Source organism: Rhea americana, unplaced genomic scaffold (genome assembly GCF_003343005.1).
Source record: "Rhea americana isolate MKP2758 unplaced genomic scaffold, rheAme1 scaffold_93, whole genome shotgun sequence".
In the NCBI taxonomy this organism is placed as follows: domain Eukaryota; kingdom Metazoa; phylum Chordata; class Aves; order Rheiformes; family Rheidae; genus Rhea; species Rhea americana.
In genome coordinates, this window is record NW_028187122.1 from 1,979,719 (window position 1) to 2,007,020 (window position 27,302).

The window sequence follows — 27,302 nt, forward strand, 5'->3', positions numbered from 1 at the left end:
ATATCATTTTAGAAATACAGTATTGTAATTCCTCATGTTAGTGGAATGGGAAAAAGGCAAAAAGCTATGTTGCTTTTCCCAGCTGTTGCTCTTTACCTGATGTGCACCATTCTGCTAGTGGATTGGAAGCAGGCAGTTTCCTTTGCTGTGGCTTGCATATTAGCAGTGCCCATTTTACTGGCCCTGCAGCGTCCTGTCCTGGCAGTGAATACGGCAGAAGTCCCAGGCATAGAAGGGCAGGCTCTAGGGAGGGCAAGACACAGTGTTTTCTCAGGCCCACTGGGTATTAGCAGAGCTGTGAGCAGTGATGGCACTGGCATGTTTCTGGGGTTTTTTTTTGTTTGTTTTTGGGGGGGAACAGTGTGGTTGTGGGGAGTTTATTCATATCTGGTGGACTGCAATCCTGCAGTAAAGTCTGTTGGAGTATTTTTCATGCAATGAAATGTCACCAAGATATGTAAAGCTGAAATAATTTTCGAAAACTCTGGTGGTTTACAGTAGTCCTTTTCTGGGAAGGATTTTGAGAGAGTTGGTTTGGAAAGGAGGAAGTGTAAAATTAAATTCTTCTCTGTCTGATTCTCGTATGGGATGAAATCTCTCTTGTAAACCAACCTATCCTTTCCCTTACTGTTTGCCAGTGCTCCAGCACAAATCCACACAGAGAGACATTTTTCACCCTTGCATTTTTTGCAAGAATCCTGTAATGTTATGAGCTTTGAAGAGAAGGAAGAGATGTTTTGGAACTGCAGTATGTGCTGAGGAGCAAAACACTCCTATTTTGTTCTGCTGTGCTTCACCATTTCCTCTTCTTGGCCCAAAGCAAGCGTATTCTGCAAACCACAAAATGAAAAACTGTATGCTTCAGGCAGACCCGTTAGCCTGTAACAAGTTCGCCCATTTTATCTTTTTTTCTCTTGACTCCTCCCCACCCAGAAGTAAGCCTTGCATTTGAACCGCGAATACCTCTGCAGTACCAGTTGTACTGCAGCATAACACAATTTCCTATCATAAAGCATTGATATTCCCCAAAGGCTGGGGACAGTCAACTCTACAAGCGCTGCCCCAAACCCATCTCTCAATTGCAAAGGAATCTGGGCACAGGGCAGGGCAATGGTCTTTTGAAAACTTCATCCAAACTTCATGGAAATTCATCCACCGTATTGTGTGAAAGAAAGTACTGCATAAAATGTGGATGGGAGACTGGAACATAAAGCATATTAGCTATTTCACCTTGTCTCAGTGGAGTGATACCATTCAGAGGACTAAACAGCCATGTGACACCTCCAAGTTGACTAGACTTCTAGTTGGTCAGGCTCTCATATGATTCACTAAAAATAGAGCCTTATGTTTCCCATCATTGCTGTCCAGCTATTTTAATTAGCCTGTGGTCTCCCCTTTTGCTTTGTGATTTGTAAATAGGAAATATTTGCTCTAGGCCAGTAACTCTGCGTTCCTCCAGACTCTTTTCTTAACTCAGATGGATTAGAGTTGTTTATAAACACCTAATGCATTTCTGTTAACATCTCTAACTGTCACAGGCTCCTAAATAACATTTTTAAAGAGGACTGGTTTTTAGATCTCTCAAGCTATTCATAGGCATTTTTTCCTCATCTGATCTGTCACGAGTGTGCTCATTTCTTAATCTTTGATTGAAAGGCTGCTTCATCTCCTAATCCTGGAATAGGCTGAACCTTTCCTGCAAAATGCAAAGTGCTGTCAGTTCCTGCTGATTTCACTAATGATTCCTGATGGCTTTGAAGGACTAGATTTTCCAGGTAAACTGGAAAATAGGTACCTAATGCAGTTTCTACTATTTTATATAGTGTAAACCCTTTGAAGACTTGGCCCTAGGAAGTTTAGCACTTTGCGGGATTGAACCCTTAGTTGCAGAATAAGTTAGCCATCTTCTTGGTGTATAAACATTTCCTGTAGTGAGTTTCTTCTTTGCCACATGTGCCTCCTGCTCTTCGTAGTGTTCAGTAGTGAAACAGCTATGCAAAAATACCTTTTCAGGGTTCTGCAGATGCAATCAAGGTATGTTAATCATCATCAAAAGCTGTTCTTTCACTGACAAAAGCAAGGCTTAGCTCCTCACTGCAGAGTCGGTGCAGTTTTGGAGAAATAGATAGGATGTGGTTGTGACAGATCCTTGCCAAAATTGTCACTCCAGCTGTGACTTCAGAGTCCTTCTAGTGTAGTTTTTGCCTTTAAAAGCTGTAAGAGCACTGCCAAGGTCTCACCTGCAGAGCAGCTAGTAGGTACCTCCCCAAGCTTTAGGATGAATGTTCATGGCTGGACTCAGGGTCAGCTGAGCCTGAGTAATATTGACAGGACAGAAGCAGAGAGCGCATATCAGGCTGTTAAAATTATTTTAAAATTACATGTAAGGTCATACTTGTAAAACTGAGAAGAAAGACGCTGGTGGAAATATTGTCTGCCAGAGATCACAAATGCAGTCAAAGCTGAAATGTAGCAGAGCTCATTGGTTTCATGTGAAGTCTTATTTCAGAGAAGAACTACAGGACTTCATTTTCCTTTTCAGAGGGCAGGCTGAAAATAATTTTGTTGTTATATTAAATACTGTGTTATAAAATTCTGAACAGTAAAATCAAGGAAATGCTTCTTTTTGCTTGATCCATGCTGCATTTTCTTCCAGAGCTTCCTTCTGTGGAGAATTTTCACTTTGCCAGGCTTCATTCCAAGTGAGAATAAGGACAAATAGAGAAATCTCTAAGGGCTTCATAAATTAGAATTGCTCTCATCAGAGCTCTAGTTGTCCCTGAAGCTGGGACCAGTAAACCTCAGCTACTGGTGAGGAGTGAACCTGGAGCAGTAGCCCTGGAGCGAGGCCATGGGGTGAGTCTTGAACTTGTCCAGTTGCCCAAGGTCTGCAGAGAGGGTATGGACAAGCATCCCATCTGGCAAGACAGAGAAATGGCCCCAAAGGAAGTGGGATTTCTTCTGTCATCGCCTGTATCTTCTCTGCTTGGTCTGTCAGGCCATAAGTTGGTTTGAATCTGGATACGGATGGCTTTATAGCACTCATTGAAGGCTGGATGCAAAAGAGGATACAAGCAGAGAGGAATATAGCAGCAATCTACTTGTCATTCCCCCATAGCGAATGTGTCATGACTTGTGCTGGCTCACAAAAGGTGTTCCACAGAATATGGATCTTTGATATTACTGTTCTTTGGGTGAGAAAATATCTAAAGCAATAGTGAGACATCTTCCTCCCTCAGGTCTCTCCTGTCGCCAGGAGCTGGGGGAGTGGGTAGGTCTGACCAGAACTTTGGCACAAAGTCCAGCTGCAGGAGGAAGTGGTGATGCTTTCATACTTTGTAGAAAACATGCAGTTGCTCACTGCCTCCTAGAGGAGAACACCGAATTTAAGACAGAAACTCATTTTCAGCCATTCTTTCCACTGGCAAGGTTGTGACTGCAACAGGAGGAATAAGTGTAGCACCTCTTCCTCAGAAACTGGGAGCATTTCCACCATCCATGTTGTACATGTTTAGATCAGCTTGAGCATGGAAGGGATTTGGGTCCAGGCTGCTGACATGCTGCAGGAATGGCATGGGACTGGAACTTCCATCTCATCCAGACATGTGGAGGTGAAGCCCCCTTGCTGGGAAACAAGCCTGGGGGGTTGGGCTCTGCAGGAGAGACAGGGGAGCAGTGCCTAGTTTGTGCTGTGATTCCTTGCCCCACACTCTAGTGCTGCTGCACTCCTGGGCATATCCAGGAGCAGATGTGCAGGTACTGGAAAACTCTCTTGGAAAAATGGAAGGTCTGCAAGATTTCATGTGGGGCTGAGCATCATCTGCATGTGAGTTTGGGGACTGACATGCAGACCAGACCAAGGTGTTGTATCCTGCTGTGTGGGATATGTTCTCATCCTTGGTTCACCACTTTTGTAGCATATGTTCAGCTGATACAGCCTTGGGGCTCTGATGTCCGGTGATGTTCTGCACTTGTCTGTTTAGTACCCAGCAATCAAGTTATTGTGCAGACTGCAATAGCAGTCAACAAATCATTCAATCTGTGGCTGCCAGGTAAGAACTGAACCTGCATTGCTCTGCTAGGCAAAGGAGTGCTGAAAGCTCAATACAGCCGTATTGCTCTCATGGGTTATTAAATAGGCCCTTTGCTTATTAATGCCAAGAGAGTTATAAACCATTTACTTTCTACAACCAAAGCAGTTTGATGCTTGCTTTTTCCTTCATTTGCCTGATGGCGTAAGATGACCTATTTTCCTTTCTATTTATGATAAATTCTGCTTTCTGGCTTCCAGGTACCAGTGTCTTTTTGCTTGTGATCCATTGACCTCTCAGGGTTTGCATACTACTTCTCTGGGATTTGCAGCTAAGGTAACAAGGGGAAAAAAATGGCTCTTAGTAGGACTGAACTCCGTTTACTGCCCTAGAGAAAGTGTTAAGGGATAGGGTGCAAGTCAAAACTACTGCTCTTGCATAAGTCTATGTTCCCAGCCTCGCCAAGAACTTAGTTTCAAATATGTGTCTACAAAAGCTACAGTTCATTATACATACATATTTTAATTTTCCATTGACGTATTTGTGTATGTTGTATGCTCTTTTCATATAAACTTAGAATTTCAGTCCAAATCTCTGTCAACAAAAGTTCAACATGATCTGTTACTGCTCCACATTCACTGAAAGCAAGCAGCAGGAATTTTTGCTTTTTAAATTTCCTGGGAGAAGCATAACAACATCTATGTGCCACTGGGTTGTGTTTGCTCAGTCTTATTCAATTATTTCCCCCAGAAGTAGTTTTATTTTAATGACAGGCCATCTGATCCCAGAGTCTCATCTGAGCATTGAATTTGCAAATATAAGTACTTATTACCAGCATGTTTGAACAAGTAAAAAGCTTATCCCAAGATCTGAGCCCTTTCAAAACTGAATCTGAAAAGCATATTCATTATTAGTTGTAGCATTAACTCCAGCCGCTTTTGTGGGAGAGGCCTATTTTGGATTTTTGAAGCAATCAGCCACCTTTTCCATACTAGTAGTCTTAACTATTTCCCTAGGGGTGTTTTTAGTTGTGATTCAGCCTCTTAGTAGTTCAGAAGTTCATGGGCTTACAGAAACCAGGCTATACCTGCCTCTCTTCATAGACAGCAGGGATGGGTTTATTTTTAGCACAAGTATTCCAGAAATACATTCCACCCCTCTTCAGAAATGTGTGGGAGAGACAGACACACACATACAGACAGATTTGCCTACATTAGTGTCAGTGGCTGCCTGAAAACAACTTTTCCACTGTCTGTTTTTATCCCAAAGTCTTGTCTTTTTTTTTTCTTTTTCAGCACCCACTGATTCTCACAGGTGGTTTGGCTCATATGCGCTGTGACTCACACGTGCACCTGCTCTTAGTGCAAAAGTGCTCTCCTGGGCGCGGGAGGCGAGTGTCTGCTGCAGGTGTGTGGTTCTGGGCCAGAAACAAACAGACATGCCCTGGCCTTCAGTGAGACCAAACCAGGGTTTGGTTTGGGATGAGTTAGGAGAAGCTGCTGAGCATCTGAACCCCAAACTCGGAGTCTAGGAGAGTAGGCTTTGCAAAATCTTCCTGCCAAAGTGAGCGATGCACCTATCCCAAAAGGGACAGCAATGCCAAAGGCTGCTTTGGAAAATATAAGCTGTTGTTCTCTGAGGATGCGAGCTCAGACTGCTCCTGGGTTGCTGGGAGGATTAGTTCTCCCGATGCTTGGGACTTCTCCACAGAGGATACAGCAGGGTTGTTACTCAGCTTAGGCTGTAAAAATACAGTTATTAGCTCTGTTCTAAGATGTGACCGAGTACTGAGCTCACCCCGAGCCTGGCTCTGCCATCGAAGCAGGATTTGGGCCACAATCACAAGAGGTTCTGTTCTTAATTTTGCTGCAGTCTGTGGCTCAAGTGCAGTGTGATGGTGACGCAGAGCTCCGGAAGATCCCCGTGATTTCAGTAAGGGGCTCTGTGCCCTCGGCATTGCACAAGATGCAATCCATTGTTTATATTTGCTGTACAAAAACTTAGCTTGCTGACTTCATGGCATATTTCCCCTATTATTGAATATCCTGTTGCAGTTCACCCAGTGAAACCCAATGCTGACATGTGCCTCCCAGGACGCTGCGGGTGTTGTTTGCTTTGGAAGGACGCTGGAATGGGGTCCTTACTCTGACAACGCTGGATACATTTGCCCAGGCTTGATGATGAAATGAGCTATTTATGAAAAGGCATCATTAGGAAAGCAATGTGTTACTCACAAACACACTTTTTACACAGTATTTTTAATGGTGACCTTAATAAACATTTTTACTTCCACCTGCAGATACAAAAATGTAGTGCTTTGAGGTCTGAATCACTGGCAGTAGCGAGCCAATCACACAACATGACTTTCTGTGTTAGTTATCTCTGAAGCATTACCAATGGCGAATCTGAATGTAAAAATAGCTGATGACTGTTTGTTTCATCTGTCTGTTACTTGACACCGCATGGTTATTCCAATACGTATGTTTGCCTCTTCCCCACCATGATCTCCGTTCGGTTTCCCCTTGCCTGATAACTATTTAAATACATTTTACTAACTTTGGATTCCTTGCTCACTGCACTTCACCTGGCTGGGCAGGTCTGTGAGGGCTCCAGGGTTAGCTCCTCCACTTTGTTTTTTGTTTGCTTGCTTTTCAGTGATTGTTTCTATTAAGATAATCATGTTCAGAAGGAGAGTCCGAAACACATGAATAATGGGAAATGGTAATAGTAAGCAGGCTGCTGTAAAATGTGCTGGGGCTTTGACTTAAGGGAAGAAAGCACAGCACTGTACTGTCTCTGATCAGGAAACTGGAACACAGAAGGTAAGGGGGAAGTGTATGGGCGTTTTTAAACAGGGAAATGGTTAAGAATGGTGGTGTCTGAGTACGTGAGTGTGTCTGCAGCCAGGGATCAACTGTGTAATTGATCAGATGAGAGAAATCAAACAGCATTTGTATTTTTTCTTCAGTGACTGGAAGTGGAAAGTCCTTTCGTTTTGTCCAACTTTTTCCACTCTGAAAAATGCAAGGTTATGTTGGAAAGTCTGTATGTAGAAAGAGACATTCGTGCAGATTTGTATGCAGTAAATCCTGCTTATGACACATAATGTTATATTATTTAGTGAAGGAGTATAATCTTTTGGAAAGCTCATTAAATTGCTATGAAGCTCCATTTAATTGTCCTGCACATTGTGTCGTAAGCAACTTTAAGCAAATATACATTGATTTTATTTTCCAGATGATTACTGCCTACAGATAAGATACTTCTAAAAACTTTAGTGATTTGTGTAGGAATTTGAAGGCATTTACATTTCTTTTTTTGGAACAAATAAGAAGAGAACAATTTAAATATTTTATAGGCAGCAATTAGTATGCAGTAGAGCCTGAAAAAGTAAAATAGTTCAAATACCTAGGCAGTGCTAAGAGGCCAGTATAAATGACTGTGACTATGACTTGTATCCAATTTTAATCACTGGAAAATTTCTTAAATGGCATAAGCTTTTCTGAGTCCAGTTGTTGCAGAACTTCTTAATCTGCCATCCCAAGGAACTATGTTTTATTAGCCCAGCTGCAGAACTCAGCAGTGAAATAAAAACATAGAAATAATTGAAAAAGGGCTTGAGAATCCAAACTGTGTGTACTTTTTTTAAATGGTCTATGAACAGGCAATTCAGTTAGATCTGAATAGGGAAAAGCATTCTAGCACCAGGCTAAATGACCTGTTCATACTGAATCTATAATAGTATCAGTTAGAGGGTCCCTCACTTACATTCTGCCATTGCTGAAAGAAAGGCTGGAGAGAAGGAAAAGTGAGAAGAAGTAAGAAGGAGATGTAAGCTTTCCAAACAGGATCAAAGCCATGGAACTCTTTTCCCTCAGTTCTTCAGAGAAGTGACTATGTAAAAAAGCAAATGCCTTCAGTTAAATGCCTGACAGGTGAGGCCTGCGGGAAATGCTAACAAATGAAAGATGCCTGGTGTGCTGGGGCCCATAAACAACTAAATCTCCTCATCCTCCCATGCTTGTCCTGGAAGAGTATTTAAATTACATACATACTCCCAACTTAGCAAAACAGTTATAGCAGGCACTCTCCGGTAAACTTGAAGGTCATGGCCAGAAGGAGGTAAGATATTAACTGCCTCACCAACCAAAAACACATGGATATTTCATCTTGTAGCTGCTTATTCCTCTCTGCTTCCCTAAAATGTTTGTTATCTGTGCTCAGGGTTTGATAGTGTCTGTGCTTGTGTTACTAGAGCTGTGTGAAAGTCGCGCAGACTTTCAAAGAAAGAATCTCGCCAAGATCTGGAAAAAAGCAAACTAACCCTGCAAGCCAGGATGGAAGAAAATGCCACTCAGCTGCATCAGTCTTCCCCTTCTCCAGTTTAGCTTAGTTTATGCATACAGAAAATTGCTGGCAGAGGGAAATTCTGCAAGTGGTTTTTAGCTGTAGGCTCCACTGTGCTAGACTGTGTGCAGCCAGCGTATCAGCTCACACACAGCTTTGGCTGCTCTGAGCAGCTGGGGGAGTTCATGGCTTTTAGAGCTAGTGTATGTGGCTTGAGGTAGGGTCTTATTTTGAGACCAGCAATCTGCGAACTAGCTGACAGGTGTGCGGTGAAAGGGAATGTGGTGAGGGCTGTATGTGTGCCCTGACAGGGGAATTTTACCCTTGGGCATACACTGTACTTCTTCAATCTGGACTACATGTGTTTTTTGGGTGGGTCAGTGACTACCTATGCACACATATCTATAGACATATACATGTATTTGTGTGTATTAAGCCTAGTGTTTCGTGATCATGTTGCTGCTTGCCAGGTTCTTATGGCTCTCAAGCCTGTATGACCAGATACTGCCACTGAGACAGTCTCAGGGAAACTGAGGCAGTGCTGAAGCCATCAGAGGACAGGCTTTCCCCAAAATTGAAGTTTCGTCCTCCCTTTGGTTCCCCTCCCAAACAGCCCTCTTTAAAGAGGTGTAGAAGGCAGATATTTAATTATTCACTATCCTCCATCTCCTGTACTTGCAAATAATGATGTACATGAAGGCATTAACAAGTAATGATTAATATAAATCATTTAGTAACAGAGTCAGACCAACCTCCCCATGAACAAAGCTGGTTCAATAGTGATACATCTTTATTTTGAGGTCTCACTTAGCTACCTCCTGATAACTTCAGAGATGCTTTCTCTGTTACTTACACATTATGTCTGAAGCTCTTTTGGGACATGTGCTAGAATTTTGACAGAGATGAGTATGTGAATGCCATCTAACTCTAATTTTCTACTTGGACAAGGTAGAGGTGAAAATCCATGCAATTTTTGGAGAAGTGTTTAAAAAAGGTGTGTGTGATTAATATTTGGCTACGTTTTCACATGCGGAGTTAGCAAACAGCAGTATCTGGCAGTTTACAGCTACTGTAGATCCTCACTCTCAGATGTGCTTCTGTCTGTCAGCTTTAGCTGGATCATGCATAAGCTGTCATACCTTAAGGTCAGCTCAGCTTGTCCGTCAGCTTTATTTTAGACCTTTGTACAGTTTAGCCCACTTTGGATGACTTCTGATGGGTCAGGGTGTATTTCACGTGTGTCTCTGTCCCTGTCCTTTACATGTTTGACATCACCGGGCTCCATTGTACAGGAATTGGAGCAAACACCCCAGGATCTGTGTGGGATGTCTATGCAGAGGCAGCACGTGTGTGAGCTCTCTGGCACACTCAGTGTCCACTGCCTACAAGCTGTGTCTGGGCTTTGTGCTGGAGCAACAGGGCAGCATTCCTAATTGCAAAATTGTGACTCACTAGAATTCATTTTTTTGTTTGTTTTACTTTGAAGTAGGGACATTAGGACTTGATCTTTTTCTCCAAAACTGAGAAATGATTCATTGAGCCACAGGAGTTTGTGACCAGGCCTGGGAATTGCTTGAAGCCATAGACAGGTAGGTAGACTGGCTGCTTGTAGTGCAAGGGAGAATGAGGATAAGAGTGAGGGCAAGATGAAGTGGCTTGTGACAGCACTGGGCTCTGGGCTGTGCTATTGCTTGTCTGCAAGGCTCTACAGAGGGCCTTGCATGTATGGAAAAGCACTGTGGTGACAATATCATTGAGTTAGCAGAGGACACTGAGAGGCCTAAGCTGGGCTACCCTGAATTCAGCCAGGGTCAGTGGCCTCTCTCTTTGGGAACTGACACAAATTCTGCTGAGAACTTGTGTATTCTTTCTTTCTTTCCCTCTCTTATGTATATCCTTTACCAGACAATCACAAGAAAAGCCTTAGCATGTGCATTAACTTTACAAGAATGAGGAAGTGCCTCAGGAACACACCATTAAATCATAGCCATGAATGAATCCCTGAATAGGAACAAGAATTCTTTGTTTCCCAGGAAAAAATGAACCTCAATGCACACTGAAGAGGGGGCTGGAAGGAGCTTCTATCTCACTAAGGAGACTGGCTGGGTTTTACTTCCCACAAAGACATTCATGTGGCCTTCAGTGATAATACGTGGAGGGGGCAAATGAGGGGAGCCCCCCTTTCCTGCCCTCTTAGTGCCCTCCCATGGGTGGGTAGCTGCCCCATGGCCATTTTCCAGATGGCAGGCAGGAGTATGGCAAGCCACAGCTTTTGTCCTTCAGCTGGAATGGCTCTGTTATCATCACAAATGGTTGAGGAGCACTTTGTCATCAGGGGAAAGATGTTAAGCGAATGGATCACTCTGTGTTTGAGTCATACGCGCTGGCATGTGTATAAATGCGCATTTTCCTCTCTGCTGCACAGCTTGGTAAGTAGAACTGAGCTCTCTTGACTGCACTTGAAAGCTACAGCAACACATAGGTAAGAAATGACTGTATTCCGGCAGCTGCAGCTGAAAAACCTTTTAAACTAAATTCTTCACCTTCTCTTCCCCGTTCAGTGCATGTCATCTGCTGGCTGGACCTGTTTGCCATGACAGCTCTTGGGGTTTGATTATGTTTGCAGTGGTATTACTAGAGCAGAGTACAGCCTGGAGATTCAGAGTAAAGAGTCTCCCCTAAAATCTGTTTTCTAGATTTTTTTTTTTTGCATTATTTTGGATATTATTAAGAGATCATGCTAATGAGGCTCTTTCATGTCATGTCTGGCCCTGGCTTAGTCTGCTGGAAGCCTGATAAAGGTTAACTAGAGCTGATGAATTCATTCAGGTGCAAATTTGGAGTAAAGAGAATTAAACTGGGGCTTGATTTTAATGCCCTTAGCCTCAGTTGGTATGGTCCACAGACTTTGCTGCATGAGCATGTGAAGATGACCTAAGACGGGGTCAGTTCTTGTCACCCAACTATGGATGATTTCTTCACTGCCTTGCACCCTGATGTCCAGAGGGACTGCTTTAGCTGCAAGTCAAGGCAGACTGGTCCTGGGCAGCAAGGCACAGGATGCAGCCTGCAGGCACTGTGCCCATCAGACTGTCTTGTGCTGATAATGCTCCTCAAAGCACTGTTCTGTATCCTCTGACACTGTCTTGTGTCTTTAGGCATATCTTTCAATATGTGTTTCACAGAAATACTACTAGTTGCACTGGACTCTGGGAGTGAAGGGGAGCATTTGTTAATGTGTTACATATTGTTGTGGATGAACTCTTGAAACACAAGCTACAAATCTTGATGTCCATTTTGAGTTAGAAGTTTTGTTTTATAAAAGTTTGTGATGTTTTGTGTCCTGCAGGATTTCTAGAAAGTTCTGCATGTTCCACAAGATGTGATGAATATATCCGAAAGGTTTATATGGTAGCATCAGACAGGTCTTTCAGGATATTGCACATACCCAGATCCCATGGACCTCAGTGGGTGTTAAAACCACTTAGAACTTGAAACAATTTCGAACCTAGCACCCAGAAGTGACTTGAGTTTTTTTCTTTTTGTTTTTTATGGAAAACAGAATCAGCAAAATCTTTGCCCAAATCCTTAAAAAAGATGCAGAAGATATAAAGGAAAAGAGCAGGTGAGACTACCAGTAAAAGAATGATACTTGTTTTCTGCAAGCCTGTTAGCTTCCAAGGCTGTGTCCTGTGCATGGCTGTGAGTCAGACTTCCCTTGTTGAGAGGCTTGAATGGTCTAAGTGTAGACTTGACAGGGCAGAGGGTGTTGGCATGCTGGGGATGCCAATGATGCCAATGCCCTAGCTTTCAACAAGGAGGGCCAGCATAAGTGTGGGGGAACAGTTTCAGATCCCCAAGCTTGGAAAGAATAGTGCAACATGGCTGGATGTTTACTGTGGATTTCCTTGTGTAGATCGCAGAGAGGAGTACCCCAGGATGGGTCCCTTGTCCAACTTGCTGATATCATTACAGTTTTCTCATGACTAGGACAGGGATTGTCTGGGACACTGCTTCACAAGGCCTCTAGGCCACTACATTTGTTTTTCTGTCCATGATTTTTTTCTTCCCTTTCCTCCATGTGATCTCTTGTCTCTAGCCATCGTGATGTTTCAGTACTCTACAACTCCCCCTTTACTGTGAGATAATTTTCTTTCTCCCACTCAGGAAGCAGAAGCTCAAACTTTCATCCTCTGAGTGAGACTGAGTGAAAGGAGATGAAAACCCATCTCATGAGCCAAAATCCTGTCAGTGCTCAGCAGAGAAGCTGTGCCAATGAAATGCCAGTTGTCACCTCAGCCTGGTGAAGAAGGTTTGAAACTTCATGACCTCAAACAGAGGCATCAGGAACCTGAGGAGGAGTGGAAGTCTTTACAATAAGTCACCTGGAAATCTGTATGGATTTCATTATATAAAGTAATGCCAAAATATACCACCAGACTCAGTTGAAGGGTTTTATGGCATAAAGCTTCTTTCCTGCTCTTGCAGAGGCTCATGATAAAGTACCATACCCTGTGGAGAAGTGGGAAGGTGTATTTTGCCTTAAGTGCCAAAGGTTAAGCTCTTCTTGCGGGACTCAGAAGACATACCTGTCTTGGTTACCTGTGCTGCCACAGATGCCTTGTTTGAACTTGGGCAAGTCAGTCTGTTATAGCTGGGCGTTAGCTACTCATGTGCAAATGAGACAGAAATCCCCCTGCTTGCAGCAGGAGAGTTTGTAAGCACAAATAGCCATGAGGTGCTCATGTACCGTCCTAGTGGGGAGCTGTATAAATATCTCAGTATATGATGACTGACCTGGTTACATACGGTGGCCTTTTCCAGTCAGTTATTTAATGCCAAGAAATGCACTGTTTGGGTTCAGTGGCTTAAATGTCACCTGTCTGTGCTGACTTCAGTCCTTTGCCCCATGATTCTCAGAGTTTTAGTGTGTCTCATGTGCTGCACCTGCCCTTTGCCTGTGTTAGTAATGCTCTTTATGCCTTTGACTTCCTCCATCATTTTTGCTTGTTACTGACTCTTCAAAGACAGCGGAAAGCAGTAAGGTAATGGAAGGGGTAAACAGGAGTTGCAAGAAAGCCTTAGTCCAGATACAACCCTTTCTGAGAGACATCTCCTTCTTCCAGACTTGACAGGCCTCTTGGCAGGATGGGGCATTTGGAGGACATTGGGAAAGGCAGTCCGGAGAGCAACTGGAAATAACTATTGGGTCTTTGCCATTGAACCAGAAAGGGAAAGGTAGAGAGACTGGCCATGATTCTCCATAGCTGTCACAAGCAGTCTCTCTTCCTTCCACTTTTCCTCACATGCGGTCTTCACCTTCTAGTGCTTGAAGCTTTGTGGTCTGAGCTGAAGAGGTAAGCATTCCGGCTGGGGCCTGGAGGAGGTTCATGTCCTTTGGGGAGAAGACACCAAGTAGGATGTGTAACACGTAGTCATCAGCTAGATACTTCACCAAGCTGCACTGCCCTTCCTTGAGTTATGGGTCTGAGCCCCAGATCCAGCTCCCAGCAACACACTCAACTTCAGTAAAGCTCCCTGGGAGAAAATTACTTCATCTATCTTTTCTTAAGAAAAGCGTTTTTGATTAAATAAAAAAATCACTCTCGTATTTTTGACAACATTTCCCCTCAGAAGATCATTCAGATTTTTTTTTTAATCATTTGGAATATTTACTTATGGAAATTTCAAAACAACCTCACACTTCCTATTACAATACCATCAAAGTATTATTTGACATAGAAAATAAAATGGAAAGTTTCAGTTAGGTTAAATAGCAGATTCAGATTTCCAACCAGCCCTACTAATCCAGACTGCAACTATGCAATATGTACCACACAGCTCTTAGGTCTAGATATTCTAGACCTGTAGAAAAGAGTAAAATTATTTTATCTCAAATGCACTACCATTTTCAGTGATGAGTGGTGCAGGTTAGAAAATCAGAGTTGTCTAGGGAACATGATTTTGTGTCATAGGAATGCTATATAGGTTCCAAATCCTTTTCATTTACATACTAGTCCCAGTGCCACATGGGGGTGAGGTTTCGTTCTGCAGAGATGTTCGATTTCACTTTACTATGGTAACAGTTACTTATGTAGCCTGGATAAAGCATCAGCGTTGGCTTAGGAAGTAGATGTATTTTGAGTCACCAATTCTGTTCTCAGTTATTCTGCTGACGTCAATAAAATGGCTCTAGATTTATAGCAGTGTAACTGAGAACAGAATTTGGCCCAAAGTCAAGAACAGTCTCTCCTCTTCTCTGGCCCAGGACAAGTTGTCCGAGACACAATTGCTGGACTAAATTATCAAGGGGAATGGACCCCAGTCTGTGTTGTTTGAGGGCTGGACATACGATTGCTTGCTACCCCATGCGGTACTCAAAGGTCTGATGTTGGAACAGGCAAAGTCACCTTGTTCTATTCTAGTCACTTCTGTCAGCGTTTGGGACTTTCACTCTAAGCTGGGCAGGCCCAGTTCTCCATCCTCTACCAGCTGGAGCAGGGATTTGTACTTGAAGAAAGTGGTTTCACTTTCCCCAAAAGGAGTATTGACTTTGGTTGCTCATTATAGCTGCAAAGCGTAGATGAAAATTATCCTGTTAGATGAGGAAAGTGGAGACTTGTGCTAATAGTTTTCCTCTCATCATCTTAATCCAGAAATTACCTTTCTTCACAGTTCAGGGAAATTTGGCTGGAGCACAGCTGTTGCCCTTCCTAGGCAACTCTCCTTCTTGGCGAGGATGCTCTCATCCTACCCTGCATCTCTGTGCTTTGGGGTGTGCACTAGAAGCACAGAGGTAACGTTTAGCTCTGCAGCACAGTATGACCAGTCCATACGTTCCTTGCAGGCCAAGCAGCCCAGCACAGGGATGTTCAGGATGTTCCCAAGCCAGAATACAGGTATCTTTTCTTCCTCATGTAAGGTGGCTATGGCTCCTTTTCTAAGCTCTGACAGGAACTCAGTGGGTGACATTTGTGCCTCAGTTTCCCCAAATATAAAATGTGTTTGAGGAATACAGTGATGCCATAATTGTTAACTGACAACAGCCATTCACATACTGAACTCTGCTGCCATGCAAGACTTTCCAGCTATGGCCAGGAGAGCACTCTGAGCTAGCCCTGTGTGAGCTGGAGGGAGCTGCCACTGGCTGTGAGCTTTGTCTAAGCCAGACAACGTGTAGCTGAACAGGTCTACTTCAACCAGTCCTCTCGCTTCCTTAGGAGCCTGTGTGTGTGTGTTGTGGATAAGCACACATACATGCACAAAAATCAACAATTTGTTAGGGATTTTCCTATTTCCTGGAGTAAGAAGCATTAATTATGCTTTGTAATAATGAGCCCTTGAAAGCTGTAGTAGTACGGGGGTGGGTGGATGATCAAAGCACACGACTAAACAAACCTCAGCCAGCAGTCACCTCAGGGTTCTTGGTTCTGGGCTTCCTTGTGGAAGAATGCCGTGTAGTGAGCATCACATGGAGAAACCAACTCACAACGATTAGAAAAAAAAAATCCTTCCTTCCCTCCCTCCCCCTTTCCTTCTCATCCTCAAGGGAAATGCAGTGCTGTTGACTTGAGACTGCAATGTAACTGCCAGAGGTGCTGCCAAAATGCCACTGTGATGTCTCATGGCACAACATTTCAGCCAAATACCAACCCAAGGGAGGTGGGGGAACCAAATAGCCCTTTATATATTGCAGCAGCAGTGATGTCACACGCCCCAGCAAAGTTTGCTAGTTTGTGTAGCTCCCGTCTAGTGAAAAAAGTTGACATTCAGTCTGTGCCAGGCCAGAAATAGTCTCTGTAACTTAACCTCCTCATCACAACTTGCTAGACACTAAAGAGAGTCACTGAAAAAAAACTCCTACTTTAAAGGGAAGGCAGGTTCCTTTCTGATTAAGCTCCTTGAGATCTGTACGTTCGCGCAAGTTTTTTCAGTAGCTCAGATTGTATCTGTTGCAAGCACCTCGTGTTTCTCAGCGTTCCTCAAGTGGTTCCGAGTGCTCAGTCTTGCTTTTGTCTATCTGGGAGATAGACTAAACTCTCTTCCTCTACATTGTAGAACTAGCTGAATCCTGAGCTAAGCTTGAACCTTGCACCTTGCTTCCTTGTCCAAAAAGAGAGAGAAATTTGACTTTGCCATTGTCTAGTTATGAACAGCTTCTTTGCCTAGCAGTTCAGGAGCTGTCACCATGCCTGTGTAAGGGATAGGCAGACTGGTAAAGTGCTGCTGTTTTATTCTAGTCCTTGTAGTCTTTGAACACCTATACAGATAGAGCTTTTCCAGCTTGAAACATTACACTATCTAAGTAAGTATTATGGCCAGGTGAGACAATGATCTTCAGAGACAGTGGTGGTCACTATTCTTCTTTAATCAATTTTACTGAGATGTTTTTATAACAGTGACTCCATCTAGGAAAATAATTGCTGAGATTACATCATGATCTCCATGCTTATTGTTACCCTACTCACTTTTCAGTGAATGTTCTCAGTTTACAAGGGACAAGATGTTTCTTCAGACCTCTGGCAGTGAGATTTGAAAGCCAAGCTTCCTCCTAGTTCAGACATCAGCACCAATAAATAGTGATAAGCATTGTGCTGTTGGAATTTAGTCAACAGCTCTGTTGATGATTGAGCCAAAACACAATCGGTACAGTCTCCAGTGGCAGGGTTGGCTTTGCACAGTTAAGAGTACCACAGAAGCATTAAAATCTTAATTTAACCTCTGAACAAGGAGAAAAGTGAGAATAGCTCTGTGCAGCGAGGATGTCCTTTTTATATGCTTGCTTCCTGGCTGCAACAAACAATAGAGGGTTTTCCCTGTTTCTTTGCTTTTATATTTTTTAGTTAAAAAGACTGCCAAAATCTCTGAATGATACAAGCTTTCTCTAAACTTACACTCGCAACCAGCTTGCTAACACCCATCTATCCCCAGATGAGGTTTAGGAGACCATCCCTGCAGTGAGCCCTTGCTGCTGCTTTTGCCAGTGTACTTTGGGTACTACACAATGATAACAAATTTTCTCAGAGGAGTCTCTTGGTCCAGGAAAATTTACTGTATTTGTTCCTATATTCTGTTTACATTGGCTCAGTACAAGGCAATTCTCCCTCCAAGAAATAGATACTGTCTACCAGGACACACAAACTAGCCCAAAATCCTTGGGCTTTCCACAGCAGAAGGGTAGCAGCAACGTGTGTCCAACATAGCAAAGCTTTTTTTCAGTATCTTCTGGCTTTCTTTGATTAAAAAAGCTGTTTTGTTTATTGCCCATCACTATCTCAGATATCTACCTTTCATCTCCTTTATAATAGGGACAGTGAAAAAGAGATTTTTCACACCTTGGCTGATTTAGCTCTCAGTCCAGCATTTTGACATCTGTGTGTCTTCTTGACAGTAGGAAGTTCTATGCAGCTGGAGGGGAGATATGCATTTTCCTTTGTGGTCCTGTTAGAAGGAGGGCACAGCAGGGAGATAGACAGCAGCAGGGAAGAAGTCATCCAGTGAACTCCCTCTTTTTAACCTGGAGATGTCACCTGCCATTTGAGTGGGAAGGCTGCTGGGAAACCATTGCTAACTCAGACATTAATCTCTGTTGGGGCTACTGCAGAGTGCGAGGGGGTTGTGACAATGGTCTGCTAGAAACCTAACTGAACTCCACAAGCTACTAAGCCCTCAAATTATCTGATTATTATCACTCTGCACTGGATACTTGCTTCTTTTGGTGAGAAGTACTGTAAATCACTCCTAAAATGACTGTAAAATGTGAATGAATAAATACAGCATGTGAGCCAATCTTCAGCTCATATGAACAAATGTCTTTGTTTTCAAATTGCAGAGCTCGCTTCAGGTCAAAAATGCTGAAGATTGGAAATGTCCCAGGACACTTCAGCTGAGTCTACATCATTGGACAGTTTTTAGCTCCTCACTAAAGATGGTGAGAAATAAAGCAAAGTACAATTATGAGGAGAAGTTCTAAAGATGAGACGCAAGATTACGTGGCAGGTATGCACCGGTACTACCTCATCATATAACAGCTAAGGATCCCACCAAGATTGAGATGGCCTTTCACTTTCATTCTTTCTCTCCTTTTTCTTTTTTTTTTTTTTTTCCTTGCGGATTACATTCAGAGTGTGTATGTAGGGGTAAGAATGTGTGTTCTTGAAAAATCTCCATATAAAGTAAAAGAGAGAAGCTCTATTAGGCTTGTTTTAATTTGGTCATATTTCTGTGTAAGTTGTTGGAATTACATGATTATGAGGACAGAATCAAGATTCACCAAGATTCAAGAATCTCACTGATTCAGGTCAAAGTGGGATCATGAATCTGGTCACTGGAGGGGCTGAAATCTGGATCTAGATTTCACTGATGAGCCCTAAGGTGGACCAAGCTCTAGATGGAGATAGGCCCCACCTGCTGTAAATGTTAACTCTCGAATTTGGACACATCAGAATTTAATGGTGCAAGTCTACTAGGAAATGGAGATACAGATCAAACTTTACGTATGCAGTATGTTTTAGCTGGCTTTTGAATACACTTTTAAACTGAATCTCACTGTAGTTCTGTCATTAGCCTGCTCAAGCCTTTAGATGTCAGAATAAGCATCTAAAGATTTTATAGAGTAAACACTAAGGAGTTGTAGAGTATTTCAAGTATAGCTGAAGAGTTTATTTTTGCTTGTAAAGACTCTTTCCATCCAACATCATTCACATCCTGTGTTCAGACTGATGCAGAGGCAGACAACAACTGCAGTGCTATGACACTTGCCTTTGCATCGTACCCACGGATTAATAGAAGGCTGTGATATTTTATAAGTGTGTTGAATGTGATGCCTTTTGCTCTCATTATGTCTGGAACTGAAACCAAATGTTCCTTTAGTGGGTCTGCTAGAGTCCCCTAGGCACTCCTGCCTTCTACTGGCTAAGCTGATATTAGCAGCCTCTTCAGTTTCAATATGCCAACCCAACTGTATCTGGATATGGGTGGCTGAAATATTTTACCCCAGCAATATTTGTCTGGAAGATACTAATGCACAGGAGACCATCCTCTCCTGCGGGGCCATTCTGCTTTCTCAAGGAACAGTCCTGCTTAGGGTAATTGTTGGAGCCAAGTTCCAGCCCGAGACAAGCAGGTTCATTACAATGGACTTCGTTTCCCACGTCTGCTAGTCCTGAGCTAGCAGAAAAGTGAGAATAGAATCTTCTTATCAACTCTAATTTTCACATAGTGTTTTAATTACAGTTATGATGTGTTGCCAAGTATGTTTTGCCACTTTTTCCTTCATTTTAAGCAGTAGGACATGGTGTGTTATAAAATACTTGGCAACGTTCTTTTTTAAAATCAGTTTGCTTCCTTTTTGTTACAGCTGATTCTCCCTGGCCATCAACAGCTAACCTTGCTAGCCAAACAAATCCACAGCATTTGGAAGTGTTTATGGTTGGAGGTATGGTTGAAATTTGGCTCTTAAATCATTATCAAAGAGCCCAAATAAAGAATTTGAGATGAGACCACTCTTTTAATGGCACTTTCCAGTAACTGAACTATCTACTGAACTGACCAGAATAACAACTCTCTTTCATGTTGTTTATTGTGTTACTAGTGTTTTGTTCAAAATACATGTAGGATCAAATTAGCCAATGATTGATACATCTGGAAAATGCTCTTTGTCTAATAGAGTTAATACGTAAAAATGATCATTTGTAATTTTTGGCTTTCCAGAGAATAAAGTTTCCTTCAGCTATTCCATAAGATGAACCAACGTGTAGCCACACTGTCTGGAGGAATCACTTCACGCTTGTGAACTGCGAACAGCCGAAACTACTCAACACAATCATCTGTCTACCTGACACCTGAAAATACCCATTTGGATAATTCATTCATGACTCACATGAACAATGCAGGGAAATAAGAAACATACAGAAGGACACAGTGACTCTTCAAGTATTGGGAGTCTCCTGGATGACACAGACAGAGAGGTGAGCAGCCTCACAGCTCGGGCTTTCAAAAGTCTGTGTGTGGCAGAACTTGAAGACTCTTACAATGAACCAGATCTTGCCATTTCACCTGACTTCACTCGCCAGTTTTCTACTAAATTTCACCATGCAACATTAAACCATGCCATCAAGAACAGCAATGTCTGCAACAAGCTAACAGCAAGAAACAATGAACAAACAATATGGGCTTCAACATTCCAGCAGTTACCAAAGTGTGCTCAGGAGGAGAAAAAGACTGATAAAATTAGCACCCTTGGCACAGAAAGGAGAAAGCTGAATTTGCCAGCCCCTGGGCCAAGGAACAATAAACATGTTTCAAAAGTGTCCTCTCTGATTAAGACATTTGATAAGACTGAAAACCAAGGATCAGGAAGTTCTCTGGCAGCCATTAAGCAGCCAGTTAAAAATAGCTTTCAAAAATGTAAAGTAAATCATGGAAATGATATGGCTTGCTGGGATGACACAGCCATATTAAGCATCCAGAAGGAACTTTCTGATGCTTCTCGAGATAGCCACCATCTCAGTGGCAAAAATGAGCCACAGAAAAGGCCTAATAAAACAGATCAGAGCTATTGTGGTGCTGATAGTTATTATCCTGTACTGATTGAGATGTCAAGAGTAGCCAAGTCAAATTTCTCCCGTTTTTCTAAAAAGGCTGTCAAAAACAGAAGTGTGAAAGTTAGTGAGCCAACAAAAAAAGGTAATTTTCTTCACAGTGAGAACAGTGCTTTTGAATCATGGAATGTCCATCATAAAAAGCTGACTGAAAAAGAGGAATTTGTTGATAAAATAACAAAAAATGAAGGTCTTACGTACCTTGAAGAAGCACCATTTATTAAAGGGTCCTGCACACGTGAACATAAATTACCACCTGTCAAGACCACTATTGCAAGAAAGCAGGAGAAAGATTTTCAGATTGAGCCAGCTCCACCAGAAACTGCTTTCAGTGTCCCCCTCCCAACTGTGTATGTACCTCAGGGCCCTCTCTCAGTCCCGTCAGGAACTGAATTTCATGCTGCTCTTCCTCCTCAACCCCCCTCTAGGATCCACACACATCAGGGCCCTCCTCCAAAACCCCCTGTCCTTGAAGCCCCTCTTGTGCCTCCAGCCCAGATTTCCCCACCTGTTGTATCCCAGGCCTCCATCTCACCCCAGTCTGTTTCATACAGGACCATTTCTCCCTTGCCCCTATCCCAGGCACCTGGCCTGCCCACCCAGGGACCCCCAGCCATGTTCACCGAGGAGGAGGCCCTCAGTCCCCAGCTAGGTAGTACCTGTCCGCCATGGAGGAGACAGAGGATTACAAAAAGCACAGCAGAGAGGAGACAAACTTCAAAGGAGACATCCATGCCCAACAGCAAGACATGCTTGCTGTCTGAAAAGACTGCTGTGGCTGAACCTTTCCTGGACACAACTCCTTTGACTAAACAGGTAAACTCCCCAGGATCGAGCAGTCCCTCTTTCAACATCACGGAACTCTTAACACCCATCATACCACCAAAACAAGAGGCGGACCCAGTGGAAAGTGAGCAGATCCCGGCGATGCCTCCTCCCACTGAGAGTATGTCAGGGATAGAACATGAGGGGAGTGGGTTTGATGATTACCAGTCTCGGGATAGTTACAAATCTAAAGCAACAAGTTTATTATTCAACTTGAAGGATGTTCGTAAACGTGTTAAAAGCATTTATGCCCCTTCTCCTCTGATAAGAGCCTTAGAGGATAGACATAAGACTAAGGAAAATATTACACAGGAGAGTGTAAAACTGAATGACTTGCAGTCGACTTTGCAAGAAGACAGTAACAAAAAGATTGCAGAAAAGGATGAAACAAGTGACATAACTTCTGTATTATCTGACATTGTTCATGAAAAGGACAATAAAGCTGATTTAGTTGGATCCTTCATGAATAATTATCTGACTTTGAGTTCACCCCAGAAAGCAACAGATCCTTTGTTGTATCAAACCAGAGACAATTTGCAGCAAGATGATTCAAAACATGAAGATCTTGTTAAAAACACTAGAAGTAATGAAAACTTCCCCTTGTTCAGACATCAATCAAAAGAACTTGATTTAAGAAAAAGTCTGTACCATCCAACACTGAAACTATACAGCAGAGACAATGCAGATACAACAGCTGGGCAGCCAGTGCAAAATCCCAGTTTTGAAGGTGAGGTAAATGAGAGACAGACTGATAACCAGAATGAAAATTTTGCCTTCAGAACACTCCCAAACCAACTTTCACCAGCAGAGGATGTACGGAGTGAGAACCAAACCAGTATGCTAGTAACTGGCAATGAAATAAAAGGCAAAAGAAGCAGTAGTTCTTCTGAGCAGTCTTTTGTGTCCACAGTAGAGCAACCCTTTCAGGAGGAACCATTTCCATCGGTGCCACCAATCCATACAGCATGCCTTCAAGAGAGCCAGAGGAATAAGAGTGAAATGAGTGCAGACAGTAAGAAGAGCCACAAGGAGAGAGAGAAAGCAGTTGGGGAAGATGCATTGCAATATTACGCTTGTATCGGTTCTGGTACTAGTTCAGCGGAGAGGAATGAGAGTAAGGTTACTGGGAATGAACAGAGGGGCCTGATGAAAGAGAAAATGAGAAGAGAGAAAAAGGAAGAGGCCAACAGCATGGATTCTGCTTCAGACAGTGTAAAGGACACATCCACCTCCAGGTCCGAGGAGCCACAAACACCACCATCTTCTAACTCATCCAAACCCAGTATGTTTTTGATTAAAGATAACACATTCAAGTCACCTCAGGTAATAAGGGCTGTCAAGCTGCCCCTGTTCAGGTCCTTTTCCTTAGACGATACAGTGAGCAGCAGTTATAAGGAAATGGAAAGTAGATTTGTGTCCACAGCAGAGAACAAGCAGTGCCAAGACACGCTGCACATCCCAGAGCTAGACTGGTTGTCATCAAGACCCAGAGTGCAACAGAACGTGAGGGAAGGAGCAGCTAGCAGAAAGACAGATGCCTGTGAGCCTGAATCTACTTCAGCAACACTGGACCCCGGTCTTCTGGAAGATGTAGAAAGCTTTCCATTAGGGAAGCTCATGGAAGAAGATGGAGAGACTTGTGCTTTGTTGAGTAAAGCTGGGAAAAAGAACGAGGAGAGTATTTGCAGAAGTGAAGAGAAACCCAAGATTGGGAGGGAAAGACACAAGTTAACACAGCCAGATTTAAGTCTGGATAATGATCGAGCACTAAGCAACCCCAGCCATTCTACAGAAGGAAAGATTAATTACTTTAAAAATCATCCTTTATCTAATCGCAGAGGTGGCTCCTGCGCGAAAAAAATAATTACTAGGGAGACAAGTTCCCCTATGGTAGGCTCCATGTCAGAGGACTACACATATTCTCCTGTATCCCATGAAGCTTTAGAGGACACCCTACCTATAGAAGGTACACCAGTTTTGCTAGACAATCTCACATGTTCTGCTGTAACAAGCCCCAGATCAGGCAGCACAATGCACTCTCTTCTTACCAGCCCGCCGTCAGAGAAACCAACAATTTCTAGCCTCAGAGAGGCAGAGGATGTTGTAAACCCTGCCTTGCTAAACATGGCAGTAAAGAGCCAAGCTAATATATATGCTGAAGAGATACTTGATTCAGTGCAGGGGAAGCTGCAGTCCAATTCTGCAAGGACGATAGAGAGAGTGGAGCTCAAGGGCCTTGGGGAGAGAGCAGCAGGCAAGCCTCCTGCTGTGCCACCGAAAACAGAAAAGGCTCTGCGGCGGGCCAAAAAGCTGGCAAGCAAAAGAAAGAAAATAGAGGAGCAGCAGAAAAAACATCTAACAGAGCATACAGCGGCTCTCGAGAGAAAACCATCTCAGCAGATGCTAACATATCCCTCACCCATGAGAGATTCTCTTCTCCATCCAGCCCTTCACTCAACTTTCATTCCTACAGAAACTGGTATGAGAAGACTCAGTGGTGCATCAGCAGTAAGCCCCTCACCCTCTTCAACCCAGCGTAAACTTCTCCAAGATCCTGACTCTGGCCAGTACTATGTAGTTGATTTACCAGCTGAAGTTAATTTAAAGACATTTTATGATCCAGAAACTGGCAAATATATCCAAGTCTCAATCCCTTCCTCAGAAGGGAACTTATACCAAACCCCCTCTTCAGAAAATATAAATTCTCCATATACCTCCTACCCAAGAGTGCTGCCTTTACCAGCTTCATCTGTAGCAGCACTGAAGTCACCATCTCAGCTCTCTGAACCTACATGGTTAATGCAAGCTGTACCAGCAGAGTCAGAAGAACTACCTGAAAATCACCAACAGAACTACAGATATGTTGAGCCTGTGGATACTCAGCCCTGTATTGATCCAGCCTCTTACTCCCACAGTCAACATGCTGAAGAAGCTCAGGTTCACTTAAGAAAGAAATTGAGTCCGACCCCAAATACAGATGCAGTAGCCCTCACTGATTTAGATGACTTTGCAGCTGAAGGGGTATCTTGAAAGCTAAATTTACAAATTATGCCAACTACTGTTTTTAAGATCTATTCAGACAGACACATGCACACACAAGCACATGCAGATTTGATGTTTGTAAAACATTGTATATCTGAATCTCACTGTGGTTTGGGTGGAAAGGAGAATGAAGGCTGAGCATATTGCAAGAAGAGAAGTGATGACTACTCTGAGGAAGCGTGTTATTGACTGAGTCCCAAAACATCAGTGAGATAAAGGGGGCAATGCCAGCTAAATAAATACATATGACAGTATGAAGCCACCTGCTTGCTGTTGCTGCTGCTTTGCCATTACAGTGGCTGGGATTGTCAAAGCGAGTGTCATTTTACCCAGATGTGTTGCATGATATATGACACAAAGTAAAACCTATGAGACCATTCTGTCTATCCTCTGAGATCAGGACAGATGCCGCATCAGCTGAACTTTCCTCACTCAGTGCCTTTAAACTATATTGACAGGTAGAAAGTATGTGGCTACAAATATGCCATCAACTCAAGATTCATTTTTTGCACACATTGATTACCTAGATGTTATTGACAAGAAGATTGTATGTGGATACACAGTTCAATGCAGCGTCCTTATTGAAAAACCCTTTAACAAGAGTTACAGAGTGCAATTGCTGCTGCTCCAGACTTCTCATATACCTTTGCAGTGTCCACTAACATGCTGCTGAATTCCTTAAATTTGCTCATAATCTCCAAATATGCTCCCCTAAAGCCAGAGGTTGTTTATAATTCAACTTTAAACTCATTTTGAAAAACTTCACCTGGTATATTGTGGTAAAAGGAGAAAAGTTGAATGAAATCCCATTGCAGTATTTATATTTTGGTTAGGATGAGAAGACTTTTGCTTGTTATAATTGAAATGCTTTCTTTTTTTTCTTGACAGGCTCTTAGTGAAATACAGAGCTAAATTTCAAAACCTGAAAAATGTTGTTCCTAATTTTGGACTTGTGTATTCTGTGATTTAAAAATAAAGACATAAAGCATTCAAAGTATTAATTTCTAGAAAAAGGCTAAAAGAAAGAAACTTCTTTGGAAGAGTCTGTATCAAACTTTAACTCACCCTTGCTTAAGCTCTTTTTGAATCATCTATTGTATGGTACCTTTTCCAAAACTGCATAATAAGAGAACCTAGATGAAAAGATGATAATATCGAATGTAGTGTGCCTATTTATATCTGTATTTGGAGTATTGGTTTTCTTTTTTCTGTTTCATTTTCATATTGTCTTCCCCAGTGCAAAGTGAAGTGCAGAAGTCCAAAGAAGAATAATACTAATGACTTCGGGTCTGATTCACATCTGAGGCTATTTGTACAGGATTGTTTTCAGTGGAGTTACTCTTGGCTTCCAGCAAAGAAAGGGAAGAATCAAGCCTTTTGTTAATAAATATGATTTGGGGATGGGACACAGGTATCCTCTTCCCAAGTTTTAATCTTTGAGATGGAGGTTATTTTCGGTAAACATTTAATTTCCCACAACTGAGACTGTTCACATGACACAGACCAAAGCTTTGCATGTTGGATACTTCCCTAACCTGAACTTAGCTTCCAAATTTCCTCCGTCCCTGACGACAGCCGTATGTGCAGAACCCTTACAGTTCAAATCAGGCACATCCTTTCATCGATGCCGTTTACTGAAACATTTCCCATAGAAGAAGTAAAGAGACATTAAGGATATCTTTTCAATGATTTGAGTGGAGTTTGAGTTGGGCCCTGAATGATTTTCTGTTGTCCATTTTACTTATTTTGCAGAGTTCTGTCAAACTGGCCATTTTGTGGTTGAGAAGGGATGTTTGTGGGAGAGCTAAGGGGTGAAAATGGACAAGTTTGTACTGGTTTAATTTGATTTTCTGTCACATTCAGAACAAATGCCCATGTTCAGTAAAGCACTTGTTGTGCAGTCTCCATCTTTGGAGGTTTTCAACAGCCAACTGGATAAAGCCCTGAACAAGATGGTCTGACCTCATAGCTGACCCTACCTTGAGTAGGAGATTGAACTAGAAACCTCCTGAGGCCCCTTTCATCATGAGCTACTCTCTGATCCTGTTCTGTAAACATTTACATTTCTAAGCCAGCTTTGACTTGAAATTCAGAAAATGCAAACCAATCTCCCTTGAGAAAGGGCTTATTTTGAACAAAAGAAGAAAAGAATTTGAAAAACAAATGTTTCAGGAACAAGGATGTATTTTCAAGTTGTTAAAGTAAAGGAAATGGCTCCCATTATGAATATTTTTCCTTTCTTTTACGTCACAAATGTTTTACCAAACAGACACAGTACCATTCATTTTGCACTTTTCTATTGTGTGCCTTCATTTTATGCAACATAACTGCCTACCCAGCATAGGGCAAAATGCCATCTACTTGTTAAAGTATAGCTAAACAGATCTATTAAAGTTTTCCCTGGTAGAATTATAAGGAACCTATGTAATCTAAAATCCTAGCAGAATGTGCAAGC

The 27,302-nt window shown here is 42.6% G+C and overlaps 1 protein-coding gene across 9 annotated transcripts; it reads left to right on the forward strand.

The window, feature by feature from the left end:
* Nucleotides 1-6,519: 6,519 nt before the first annotated feature.
* On the forward strand, nucleotides 6,520-27,070 carry CUNH10orf71 (chromosome unknown C10orf71 homolog). 9 transcript variants are annotated; one of them, XM_085324735.1, is made up of 5 exons: nucleotides 6,523-6,853; nucleotides 9,865-9,967; nucleotides 11,941-12,003; nucleotides 18,211-18,377; nucleotides 20,091-27,070. In XM_085324735.1, exon 5 carries the CDS (start codon nucleotides 20,267-20,269, stop codon nucleotides 24,833-24,835), a length of 4,569 nt encoding a protein of 1,522 aa, XP_085180861.1. In that variant the 5' UTR covers nucleotides 6,523-6,853; nucleotides 9,865-9,967; nucleotides 11,941-12,003; nucleotides 18,211-18,377; nucleotides 20,091-20,266; the 3' UTR covers nucleotides 24,836-27,070. The 9 variants fall into 9 exon arrangements, 5 of the variants coding, with proteins under 5 accessions (XP_085180861.1, XP_085180860.1, XP_085180858.1 ...); XR_014898200.1 differs by lacking the exons at nucleotides 18,211-18,377; nucleotides 20,091-27,070 and adding an exon at nucleotides 12,546-12,810 and having other exon boundaries at nucleotides 6,520-6,853; XM_085324734.1 differs by lacking the exon at nucleotides 9,865-9,967.
* Nucleotides 27,071-27,302: the final 232 nt, after the last annotated feature.